The 14,050-nt window shown below is 40.3% G+C and overlaps 1 protein-coding gene across 1 annotated transcript in view; it reads left to right on the top strand.

Moving 5' to 3' along the window:
- Positions 1-5,607: 5,607 nt before the first annotated feature.
- Positions 5,608-14,050, top strand: part of LOC106574386 (cholecystokinin receptor-like) — a 46,284-nt gene continuing 37,841 nt past the window's right edge. The window contains exon 1 of the mRNA XM_014150241.2: positions 5,608-5,854. Within this exon, the coding sequence (XP_014005716.2) occupies positions 5,608-5,854 (247 nt within the window). The remainder of the gene's footprint in view (positions 5,855-14,050) is intronic.

Here is a 14,050-nt window from a genome sequence, read left to right as displayed (position 1 = left end):
GCATGTCAACCGCTGTTTAAAATCAATTTTTATGCCATTTTTCTCGTAAAAAAGCGATAATATTCCGACCGGGAATCTGCGTTTAGGTAAACAGACGAAAGAAAACAAGGCATGGGGTCGACGCGGGCACGCGCCTGAGTCTCACAGTACTGTAACCAGCCACTACCCAAACGCGCTACTTTTTTTCAGCCAGAGCCTGCAAAGCCACGATTCAGCTTTTTGCCGCCTTCTGAGAGCCCATGGGAGCCGTAGGAAGTGTCACGTAACAGCAGAGATCCTCTGTAATGGATAGAAATAATCAAGAAGGGCAAGAAATTGTCAGACAGGGCACTTCCTGCATGGAATCTTCTCAGGTTTTGGCCTGCCATATGAGTTCTGTTATACTCACAGACACCATTCAAACAGTTTTAGGAACTTTGGAGTGTTTTCTATCCAAAGCTAATAATTATATGCATATTCTAGTTTCTGGGCAGGAGTAATAATCAGATTAAATCGGGTACGTTTTTTATCCGGCTGTGAAAATACTGCCCCCTAGCCATAACAGGTTAAAGTAATGATGGACTGTCATTTCTCTTTGGTTATTTTAGCTTTTTTTACCATAATATGAACTTGGTCTTTTACCAAATAGGTTTATCTTCTGTATACCACCCCTACCTTGCCACAACACAACTGATTGGCTCAAATGCATTAAGAAGGAAAGAAATTCAACAAATTCACTTTTAACTTGTTATAGATAGGGGGCAGTATTTTCACGGCCGGATATTTTCACGGCCACCTCTTAAATAAAAAATAAATAATTCAAAAAGTAATTCAAAAAGGCCCTTCTCTCCCGATTGCTCAGTTTGGCCTGGGTGGCTAGTCTAGGATTAGTCTCGGTGGTTCCAAACTTCTTCCTTTTAAGAATAATGGAGGCCATTGTGTTCTTGGGGACCTTCAATGCTGCAAAAAAAAATGTGGTACCCTTCCCCAGAACTGTGCCTCGACACAATCCTGTCTCAGAGCTCTACAATTCCTTCGACCTCTTGGCTTGGTTATTGCTCTGACAATCACTGTCAACTGTGGGACCATATATAGACAGGGGTGTGCTTTTTCAAATCATGTCCAATCAATTGAATTTACCACAGGTGGAATCCAATAAAGTTATAGAAATATCTCAAGGATGATCACTGGAAACAAGATGCACCTGAGCTGAATTTCGAGTCTCATAGCAAAGGGTCTGAATACTTATGTAAATCAGTCATTTGTTTTTTTATTTTCAATAAATTAGCAAACATTTTAAAAAAAACTGTTTTCGCTTTGTCATTATGGGTTATAGTGTGTATATGGATGAGAAAAACATTTAATTTAATCAATGTAGATTAAGGCTGTAACGTAACAAAATGTGGAAAAAGTGAAAGGGGCTGAATACTTTCCGAATGCACTGTAAATCTGCTTCCTGCTGACTAGAGAGAAACAAGATCTGTTTATGTAAAAAACAGCCACTATAAATCGTAGTTTCTCAACAAGCTCAGTCGTATGCTTTATAAACTATAAGTCATTGTTAACCTGTTAGGGCTAGGGGGCAGTATTGACACGGCTGGATAAATAACGTACCCAATTTAATCTGGTTACTACTCCTGCCCAGTAACTAGAATATGCATATAATTATTGGCTTTGGATAGAAAACACTCCAAAGTTTCTAAAACTGTTTGAATGGTGTCTGTGAGTATAACAGAACTCATTTGGCAGGCCAAAACCTGAGAAGATTCCAAACAGGAAGCGCCCTCTTTCAAAATGCGCTGTGGCGCCCCCTATCCTAGGCGACCATCAAGAGGATAATAATGTGATCTATGATTTCAAAGCGGTCCAGCCAAACTTTTTGTAAAGAATAAAGTGGTGAGTAACAAACTGTCTCCTTTGATAAATATAATTGTGCCCTGAAAAACAGCATCCAAAGGTTTAGGAGTAGAGGCAGCTGCACTTTAATACATGGTATTACAATAATCAAGAACAGGTATACAGTGTGTGCGGAAAGTATCCACACCCCTTCAATTTATCCACATTTTGTTACCTTACAGCCTTATTTTAAAATGGATTAAATTGTTTTTTTTCCCCCCACTTCTCATCAATCTACACACAATATCCCATAATAAAAAACTGAAATATCACATTTAAATAAGTATTCAGACCCTTTACTCAGTACTTTGTTGAAGCACCTTTGGCAGCGATGACAGCCTCAAGTCTTCTTGGGTATGACGCTACAAGTTTGGCACACCTGTATTTGGGGAGTTTCTCCTATTCTTCTCTGTAGTTCCTCTCAAGCTCTGTCAGGTTGGATGGGGAGCGCACTGCACAGCTATTTTCAGGTCTGTCCAGAGATATTAGATCGGGTTCAAGTCCGGACTCTGGCTGGGCCATTCAAGGACATTCATAGACTTGTCCTGAAGCCACTCCTGTGTTGTCTTGGCTATGTGCTTAGGGACGGTGTCCTGTTGGAAGGTGAACCTTCGCCCAACTCTGAGGTCCTGAGCACTCTGGAGCAGGTTTTCATCAAGGATCTCTCTGTACTTTGCTGCGTTCATCTTTCCCTCGATCCTGACTAGTCTCCCATTACCTGATGCTGAAAAACATCCCCACAGCATGATTCTGCCACCACCATGCTTCACCGGAAGTGGCTTCCATCTGGCCACTCTACCATATATATGTGTATCTTTTTTTATTTAACCTTTATATAACTAGGCAAGTCAGTTTAAGAACAAATTCTCTTTACAAGCGCCACCCTATGGGAATCCCAATCACGGCCAGATGTGATGCAGCCTGGATTCGAACCAGGGACTGTAGTGATGCCTCTTGCACTGAGATGCAGTGCCTGCTGCGCCACACATGAAGACCTGATTGGTGGAGTGCTGCAGAGATGGTTGTCCTTCTGGAAGGTTCTCCCATCGCCATAGAGGAACTCTGGAGCTCTGTGAGAGTGACCATCGGGTTCTTGGCCCTTCTCCACCTCTTAAATAAAAAATAAATAATTCAAAAAGTAATTCAAAAAGGCCCTTCTCTCCCGATTGCTCAGTTTGGCCTGGGTGGCTAGTCTAGGATTAGTCTCGGTGGTTCCAAACTTCTTCCTTTTAAGAATAATGGAGGCCACTGTGTTCTTGGGGACCTTCAATGCTGCAAAAAAAAAATGTGGTACCCTTCCCCAGAACTGTGCCTCGACACAATCCTGTCTCAGAGCTCTACAATTCCTTCGACCTCTTGACTTGGTTATTGCTCTGACATTCACTGTCAACTGTGGGACCATATATAGACAGGGGTGTGCTTTTTCAAATCATGTCCAATCAATTGAATTTACCACAGGTGGAATCCAATAAAGTTATAGAAATATCTCAAGGATGATCACTGGAAACAAGATGCACCTGAGCTGAATTTCGAGTCTCATAGCAAAGGGTCTGAATACTTATGTAAATAAGTCATTTGTTTTTTTATTTTCAATAAATTAGCAAACATTTAAAAAAAAAAAATGTTTTCGCTTTGTCATTATGGGTTAGTTTGTGTATATTGATGAGAAAAACATTTAATTTAATCAATTTAGATTAAGGCTGTAACGTAACAAAATGTGGAAAAAGTGAAAGGGGCTGAATACTTTCCGAATGCACTGTAAATCTGCTTCCTGCTGACTAGATAGAAACAAGATCTGTTTATGTAAAAAACAGCCACTATAAATCTTAGTTTCTCAACAAGCTCAGTCGTATGCTTTATAAACTATAAGTCATTGTTAACCTGTTAGGGCTAGTGGGCAGTATTGACACGGCTGGATAAATAACGTACCCGATTTAATCTGGTTACTACTCCTGCCCAGTAACTAAAATATGCATATAATTATTGGCTTTGGATAGAAAACACTCCAAAGTTTCTAAAACTGTTTGAATGGTGTCTGTGAGTATAACAGAACTCAAATGGCAGGTCAAAACCTGAGAAGATTCTGTACAGGAAGTACCCTGTCTGACCATTTCTTGGCCTTCTTTGCCATCTCTATCCATTACAAAGGATCTCTGCTGTTACGTGACACTTCCTACGGCTCCAATGGGTTCTCAGAAGGCGGCAAAAAGCTGAATCGTGGCTTTGCAGAATCTGGCAAAAAAAAAGTAGCGCGTTTGGGTAGTGGCTGGTTACAGTACTGTGAGACTCAGGCTCGTGCCCGCGTCGACTGAAAGCTTTGTTTTCTTTCCTCTGTTTACCTAAACGGAGATTCCCGGTCGGAATATTATCGCTTTTTTACGAGAAAAATGGCATAAAAATGGATTTTAAACAGCGGTTGAGATGCTTCGAAGTACGGTAATGCAATATTTAGATTTTGTCACGAATTGCGCCATCCTCGTAACCCTGATTTACCATTTCGGATAGTGTCTGGAACGCACGAACAAAACGCCGCTATTTGGATATAACGATGGATTATTTTGGACCAAACCAACATTTGTTATTGAAGTAGCAGTCCTGGGAGTGCATTCTGACGAAGACAACAAAGGTAATCAAACTTTTGTAATAGTAAATCTGACTTTGGTCACGGCTAAACTTGGTCGGTGTCTAAATGGCTAGCCGTGATGGCTGGGCTATCTACTGAGAATATTGCAAAATGTGCTTTCACCGAAAAGCTATTTTAAAATCGGACACCTCGATTGCACAAAGGAGTTCTGTATCTATAATTCTTAAAATATTTGTTATGTTTTTTGTCAACGTTTATCATGAGTAATTTAGTAAATTGTTAGTAAATTCCCCGGAAGTTTGCGGGGGGTATGCTAGTTCTGAACGTCACATGCTAATGTAAAAAGCTGGTTTTTGATATAAATATGAACTTGATTGAACAAAACATGCATGTATTGTATAACATAATGTCCTAGGATTGTCATCTGATGAAGATCATCAAAGGTTAGTGCTGCATTTAGCTGTCTTCTGGCTTTATGTGACATTATATGCTAGCTTGAAAAATGGGTGTCTGATTATTTCTGGCTGGGTACTCTGCTGACATAATCTAATGTTTTGCTTTCGCTGTAAAGCCTTTTTGAAATCGGACAGTGTGGTTAGATTAACGAGAGTCTTGTCTTTAAAATGCTGTAAAATAGTCATATGTTTGAGAAATTGAAGTAATAGCATTTCTAAGGTATTTGAAATTCGCGCCACGGGATTCAACTGGCTGTTGCGTAGGTGGGACGAATTCGTCCCGCCTAGCCCAGAGAGGTTAAACAATAACTATTTGAAGTATGAGTATGCATCCTGCAGACATTAACCCTTGACTTTGGGGGTGACATTACTCTTTGTAATCACTCAGCTCAGCAGATAGTCAATGGTGACCTTGTCCCGTCACATGCTGTCAGCTTCAAGCACAGGGTCCGTGACAGTGTAATGACTAGCATCGACTTCACTGGCATCCTTGGAGTTCTCTGTCCTTGCAGTCATAGTTGCTCAGTTGCAGACCAGCAGATTTTCTAGATGTATACAATGTAGAATATATTCCAACTGTGGTGTGTTGTGATTATGCTCCGTATAAAATGATATAATACTGATATGTGATCATTGTAATCTGTCTCTCTCTCTCTCTCTCTCTCTCTCTCTCTCTCTCTCTCTCTCTCAGAGATGGACTCGGTGCGGATCCTGCTTTACTCTCTCATCTTCCTGCTCAGCGTCTTTGGCAACCTTCTGATCATTGTGGTCCTGACGGTCAACAAGCGCATGCGCACGGTCACCAACTCCTTCCTGCTTTCGTTGGCGGTCAGTGACCTGATGATGGCTGTCTTCTGCATGCCCTTTACACTCATCCCCAACATGCTGGAGGACTTCATCTTCGGAGCCGCCATGTGTAAAACGGTCACCTACTTCATGGGTAAGATTGTGGTCGCGTTCCAGACCGTCTGCAAAGCAGTCGCACTGCGCAAATTCACCAATGATTGAATACCATGTAATCTACATTGCAGTCGAGCATCAGATTGCAATATTATATTGGTGTAGTTACTGACATGGGCAACACTTATCCAGGCATTATGAGATTTGGTGCATGACAGCTTTGTAGACAGGCTGGATATGACTGGCCTGGAACTGTCACATAGATCTGAAAGCAATGCATTACATATTTTCAGTATTCTTACTAGATATCAGAGCATAATTAGGTTCTGGAGTCAATAATCTTTAAACAGAGGTCTCTTCCTAGTGACATCCTGTTTTGGAGTTGTAACAATAGCCAAAGGGGAGTTAACTGTAGCTCATTTATGCTGAGGTCAGGGTGGACACAACCCATCATGCCAGAGCCAGTTGGACTGTCATATGTCCGCAGGAGTGTGACTTACTGATGAGCTGGCCCTTCATCAGGTTGGGCCCAATGGACCACAATACCTCCCTGAGTCAGAGAGAGAAAAAAGAGAGGAGAGTGTGAGAGTGAGAGAGAGGGGGGAGAGGGGCAGACAGAGAACAAAAGAGAGAGAGAACGTGAGAGAGAGAGAGAGAGAGAGAGAGAGAGGACGTTTCAAATTTCACATTTTATTTGTCATGTAAGGGATAAACATGGTATACACTGTCCAAGAAAATGCTTATTTGCAGATTCCTTCCCGATAATGCAACAACAATAACAAATAAAAATATATAATAATACGAACATAAAGTAAATGGCTCCGTAAAATATATTTTAAAAATGTATAGTACAGGACGGCACATTTTACAGTCCAACATGTGTTTTGGGGAAGGGGGGATTGGGGGGCAAGTGTTTAACCTGTTAGGGCTAGGGGGCAGTATTGACACGGCTGGATAAAAAACATACCCGATTTAATCTGGTTACCACTCCTACCCAGTAACTAGAATATGCATATACTTATTACATATGGATAGAAAACACCCTAAAGTTTCTAAAACTGTTTGAATGGTGTCTGTGAGTATAACAGAACTCAAATGGCAGGTCAAAACCTGAGAGATTCCTTTACAGGAAGTGGCCTGTCTGACCATTTCTGGAACTTCTTTGCCATCTCTATCTTTTACTAAGGATCTCTGCTCTAACGTGACACTTCCTACGTCGTCCATAGGCGCTCAGAGCCCGGGAAAAACCTGAATGTCGTCATCCCAGCCCCAGGCTGAAACACATTATCGCCTTTCTCAAGTGGCCGATCAAGGTACTCTGGGCTTAGGCGCGTGACCTGGTCGCCCCCGTCTTTGTGATTTTTTTCCTCTGTTTGCCGAAAAGGAGATTCCCGGTCGGAATATTATCGCTTTTCTACGAGAAAAATGGCATAAAAATTGATTTTAAACAGCGGTTGACATGCTTCGAAGTACGGTAATGGAATATTTAGAATTTTTTTGTCACGAATTGCGCCATGCGCGCGACCCTTCTTTACCATTTTGGGTAGTGTCTGGAACGCACGAACAAAACGCCGCTATTTGGATATAACGATGGATTATTTTGGACCAAACCAACATTTGTTATTGAAGTAGCAGTCCTGGGAGTGCATTCTGACGAAGACAACAAAAGGTAATCAAACTTTTATAATAGTAAATATGATTATGGTGAGTGCTAAACTTGCCGGGTGTCTAAATAGCTAGCCCGTGATGCCTGGGCTATGTACTTAGAATATTGCAAAATGTGCTTTCACCAAAAAGCTATTTTAAAATCGGACATATCGAGTGCATAGAGGAGGTCTGTATCTATAATTCTTAAAATAATTGTTATGCTTTTTGTGAACGTTTATCGTGAGTAATTTAGTAAAATGTTAGCGAATTCCCCGGAAGTTTGCGGGGGGTATGCTAGTTCTGAACGTCACATGCTAATGTAAAAAGCTGGTTTTTGATATAAATATGAACTTCATTGAACAAAACATGCATGTATTGTATAACATAATGTCCTAGGGTTGTCATCTGATGAAGATCATCAAAGGTGAGTGCTGCATTTAGCTGTCTTCTGGGTTTTGGTGACATTATATGCTGGCTTGAAAAATGGGTGTCTGATTATTTCTGGCTTGGTACTCTGCTGACATAATCTAATGTTTTGCTTTCGTTGTAAAGCCTTTTTGAAATCGGACAGTGTGGTTAGATTAACGAGAGTCTTGTCTTTAAATGGCTGTAAAATAGTCATATGTTTGAGAAATTGAAGTAATAGGATTTTTAAGGTTTTGAAAATCGCGCCACAGGCTGGCAGTGGCTGTTACGTAGGTGGGACGAATTCGTCCCGCCTAGCCTAGAGAGGTTAAATCTGTTGGGGATAGGGGGCAGTATTTACACGGCCGGATAAAAAAACAATTTAATCTGGTTACTACTCCTGCCCAGTAACTAGAATATGCATATAATTAGTAGATTTGGATAGAAAACACCCTAAAGTTTCTAAAACTGTTTGAATGGTGTCTGTGAGAATAACAGAACTCATATGGCAGTCAAAACCCTGAGACAAATCCTGACAGGAAACTGAAATCTGATGTGTGGATATCACTTCAAACATTTGCCATTGAAACACACAGGGGCTTATAAATCATTTAGCACTTCCTATGGCTTCCACTCGATGTCCCCAGTCTTTACAAAGTGGTTTGAGTCTTCTCCGGTGAAAACTAACCCAAAGAGAGGCTGTGGAGCTTGGTCACAGGTGGAGGGCCATTACTACAATGACGCGGCCGCCCATGGCTACCCTCCCCTTTCGAAACGTTTAGTAAGACAATGCATTCGTCTGCCTTGAATATTATTGAAGCTCTGGTTGAAAAAGGCCCTAAAGATTTATGTTATACAACGTTTGACATGTTTGAACGAACTTAAATATTTTTTTTTTTGCACATTCGTGATGACAAGTCCCACGCACCACAGTACATTTTGAGTAGCTTTCGGGAACGCGTTAACAAGAAGGAACTATTGGGACATAAATGATTAACTTTTTCGAACAAAACTACATTTGTTATGGACCTGGGATTCTTGGAAGTGCCTTCTGATGAAGATAATCAAAGGTAAGGGAATATTTACAATAGTATTTTTGATGGTTGATGGTTCCAAGATGGCTCTAACATGTATAGCTTAGCCTATTTTTCTGGGCATACCACGTCATTTATTGCAAAGTGTGATTTCCCAGTAAAGTTATTTTTAAATCTGGAAAAGCTGTGGCATTCACGAGATGATAATGTAGAATTCTTTGAATGACAATATAAAATTTTAACAATGTTTTCGAATAGTAATTTTGTAAATTGTAGCGCTGATCCACCGGAAGCATTTGAGGGAAAAGATTTTCTGAACGTCATCCGCCGATGTAAAATGCTGTTTTTATATATAAATATGAACTTTATCGAACAAAACATTTGTGTATTGTGTAACATGATGTCCTAGGAGTGTCATCTGATGAAGATTGTCAAAGGTTAGTGCTGCATTTAGCTGTGTTTTTGGTATTTGTGATGCATCTAGTTGCTTTGAAAATGGCTGTGTGATTATTTCTGGCTGGGTTCTCTCCTAACATAATCTAATGTTTTGCTTTTGCTGTAAAGCCTTTTTGAAATCGGACAACGTGGTTCGATTCAGGAGAGGTGTATCTATAAAACGCTGTAAAATAGTCATATGTTTGAGAAATTGAAGTCATAGCATTTATGAGGTTTTGCATTTCGTGCGACGCGATTCCACTGGCTGTTGATTAGGGTGGGATGCAAGCGTCCCACTGGCCCAGAGAGGTTAAAACCACCAACTCAGATTTACTATAAGAAATAGTGGATTACCTTTGCTGTTCTTCGTCAGAATGCACTCCCAGGACTTCTACTTCAACAACAAATGTTGATTTGGTTCCAAATAATCCATAGTTATATCCAAATAGCGGAGTTTTGTTCGTGCGTTCAAGACACTATCCGAAGGGTAATGAAGGGTGACGCGCGGACACGTATCGTGACAAAAAAATTCTAAATATTCCATTACCGTACTTCGAAGCATGTGTAATGTTCAGAAATGTTTTGCCTCCCAAAACTTCCGGTGAATGAGCACATCAATTTACATAAATACTCATCATAAACGTTGATAAAATATTAAACTGTAATTCAAAGAATTATAGATACACTTCCTCTTAATGCAACCGCTGTGTCAGATAACAAAAAAACTTTACAGCGAAAGCACACTTTGCAATAATCTGAGTACAGCGTTCAGACACGAAACCAAACCCGCCATTTTGTGGAGTCAATAAAACTCAGAAATAATATTATAAATAGTCACTTACCTTTGATGATCTTCATCAGAATGCACTCCCAGGAATCCCAGGTCCACAATAAATGTTTGCTTTGTTCGATAAAGTCCATAATTCATGTCCAAATACCTCCTTTATGTTCGCGCATTCAGTCCACTACTCCAAATGTAGGAAGCGCGTGAAAATGTCACGACAAAAAGTGTAAAAAAGTTCGTTACATTTGTAGAAATATGTCAAACGATGTATAGCATCAATCTTCAGGATGTTTTTAACATAAATCTTCAGTAATATTCCAACCGGACAATTCCAATGTCTTCAAAAAAGTAAGGGAAAACCCCCCTGATTTGGACAAAATAACATGGGAACATATTGGCATAGCACGAATCATACACACGATTGTAACTACCACCGAAAGCGGTCCATCTCCGGGTCAATCATATGGCAATTTTCCGATGGCAATTGCCAATTGTAACACCCCAAATTTCCTTTAGATGGCGAGCGCGCTCCACCGTGGATTTTCATACAGCAAATGATACCCAAGTCTACACCCAAGGGTCAGATTTTGATAAAATTATTTTTTTTTTGAAAACTTATCACCCCTTAAAAAAGTGGTTTCTGGACCGTTTTTCGATTTTTTTATTGTTATGTCAATTACACATGTATAAGAGCTGTATGAACATGCTTATGACGTTTTTTATTGACGTCGTTTTTTGGGTTGCTTTTGCTTGTCCACAAGGCATATATTTTGTGTATTTTGAGTATGATTTCATAGGAAAAAAGTGACTTTTTTTTCCTTTTTTTGCAAAATGACATGTCCAATGCTTTTTTTGGTCAATTATGAAAGTATTGAATGTGCCAAATCACAGCAAATATCCAACAGATGGCTAGAGCTCTCCGCAGTGAATTTTCATATTGCATATGTAACACAATTCAAGACCCAAGAGTCACATTTTGAAAACTTTTCAAACCCTTAAAAAGTGGTTTCTGGACCGTTTTTCGATTTTTAAAATGTTTTTATGTCAATTACACATGTATAAGAGCTGTATGGACATACTTTTGACATATTTTATTGACATCATTTTTTGGGTTGTTTTTCCTTGTGCATAAGGCATATGTTTTGTGCATTTGGAATATGATTTCATAGGAAGTTAAAAGTGACATATTTGCTTGTGCATAAGGCATATGTTTTGTGCATTTGGAATATGATTTCATGGGAAGTCAAAAGTGACATATTTGCTTGTGCATAAGGCATATGATTTGTGCATTTGGAATATGATTTCATAGGAAGTCAAAAGTGACATATTTTTTTCTTTTTTTGGCCAAATGCCATTAGAAATGTGCAAATGAAATGTCCAATTCTTTTTTGTCAATTATACATGTATAAAAGTATTGAATGTGCCAAATAAGGATGTTTGTCCGTTTGCCATGTACGATCATAGGAAGTTGGTTTCCAAACCCAAAATTCAGTGAACCATGGTCCAAATGGCATTTATACTGCCCAAATGATATATAGCCCTATGTTAAGCCATGAATCAATGCAGACAGTCTACTTGTCATGTATGATGAGGGAGAAGTGGGACTCTGTTGCTTTAAACATTTTTAATGAATTTGACATGCTCAGAATGCATAATTGACTGGCCCGATGATCTATGGATGGCCATGCAGTGACTGTGGTTCCTCTCCATCGCTCGTTGTGTTGATTTCATCATGTCAACTTTGGTGATATTTTTTGCTGTTGAATCATATTGCAAATACGCGTTACATTTGCAATATAGCGCGTTACGTTTGCAATATGATTCAATGGGCATTTAGCATCACGAATTTAGGCATGCTCAAAAATACTGCAGAAATGCATAATTGACTGTCCCGATGATCTCGGTATGGTCGGACAGTGACTGTGGTTCCTCTCCATGGCTTGATGGTGACATGAGAGACGTGGGACTGTCGTTTTTTAGCGATTTTTTTGAAAAATGTCCAAAATGACTAGGCGCCCCATATTGGATGGGCACTGATGGAAGGTGCTCCCTACCCAACCGTGGACCCCTTGCACCCCCCTAAAGGCATTTAAAACCCTTCTAAAAAATGTATCCTGGTAACCCATTTCGGGTCACCATGTGCACGGATGCGCATTTGCAATATGTTTCAATGGGCCTCAACATCACGAATTTGGCATGCTCAAAAACCCTGCAGAAATGCATAATTGACTGTCCCAATGAACTGGGGATGGCCGTGCAGTGACTGTGGTTGCTCTCTATCGCTCATTGTGTTGATTTCATCATGTCAACTTTGGTGATATTTTTTGCTGTTGAATCATATTGCAAATGCATGTTACGTTTGCAATACTGCGCGTTACATTTGCAAAATGATTCATCATGTCAACTTTGGTGATATTTTTTGCTGTTGAATCATATTGCAAATGCACTTTACATTTGCAATATTGCGCGTTACGTTTGCAATATGATTCAATGGGCATTTAGCATCACGAATTTGGGCATGCTGAAAAATACTGCAGAAATGCATAATTGACTGGCCCGATGAACTCGGGATGGCCGGGCAGTGACTGTGGTTCCTCTCCGTTGCTCGTCACCCAGCAGTCAGCGTCCATCAGTCAATTAGATGTCATTCTGACACCAAACTGATACCATCTGACACCAAATCCACTTTTTCCAACTCGTATAGAAGCCAACTATCACATATGTAAGAGAAGGCCCATAATTCCCAGTGCTTTCAATTTTAACCATAAAAAAACATAAAACACATAGTTACGTTATAGCTGCGGGTCCAGCTCTGACAATATGTGTAGGCCTATGTGAGGCGACCTCGAATCCCAAGTTTCGGCTCGATAGGTCATTCGGTGCCCGAGCAATGGCCTTAATTGGTGCTGAAAATCCGTTACTACGGGGTCCCTGAATGAGCTATCGGACAGAGACATTGGGGTCCGTCTCTATGGGCCGAGGCGGTTTCAATGCACCTAGTCTTGCGACTCTGGGACATTTCTACATGTCGCCATGTCCGTGATATTCAAAATGAATTGAACATATTGCAAATGCAAGAGGCGGTTTCTCGGTCTGAGAACCTTCTAGACCCACATAAATCACCGTGCACTATTGACTTGAGCTCTAGAACAGGTTTCTAAAATTTCGGAGCTCTAGGTCTGACGGTTCTTGAATCGTTTGAACGAAAGTAACTATTGAAGGCGGTATAAGCCTCTCAGCCCCACACTATGTCCCTATGGCCAAGCTGTGTGTGTGTGTGTTTTAGTTTTTTTTGCAAAAAGAATAGACACACGTTGTCTTTGGGGTAGACATAAACAGAATCCTGAATATGAAGTCTCTACCTTAAGAATTGATTGAATGACAGATGGTTGAGTTGCGTGATTTTCACTATGTGCAGGTTATATGACAATAGCTCTAGGCTGTTTTTAACCACTTCCGGTTGTCACAGGAAGCTCTTGCTCAACACACATTGTCTTTGGGGTAGACATGAACAGAATCCTGAATATGAAGCCTCTACCTTAAGAATTGACTGAATGGCACATGGTTGAGTTGCGTGATTTTCACTATCTGCTGGTTGGCCATATGACAATAGCTCTAGGCTGTTTTTAACAACTTCCGGTTGTCACAGGAAGCTCTTGCTCCGCACAAGTTGTCTTTGGGGTACACATAAACAGAATCCTGAATATGAAGTCTCTACCTTAAGAATTGACTGAATGACAGATGGTTGAGTTGCGTGATTTTCACTATGTGCAGGTTATATGACAATAGATCTAGGCTGTTTTTAACCACTTCCGGTTGTCACAGGAGGCTCTTGCTCCACACACGTTGTCTTTGGGGTAGACATAAACAGAATCCTGAATATGAAGTCTCTACCTTAAGAATTGACTCAATGACACATGGTTGAGTTGCG

This window comes from Salmo salar, chromosome ssa16 (assembly GCF_905237065.1).
Source record: "Salmo salar chromosome ssa16, Ssal_v3.1, whole genome shotgun sequence".
Taxonomy (NCBI): Eukaryota; Metazoa; Chordata; class Actinopteri; order Salmoniformes; family Salmonidae; genus Salmo; species Salmo salar.
This window is presented reverse-complemented; position numbering and strand designations above follow the sequence as displayed.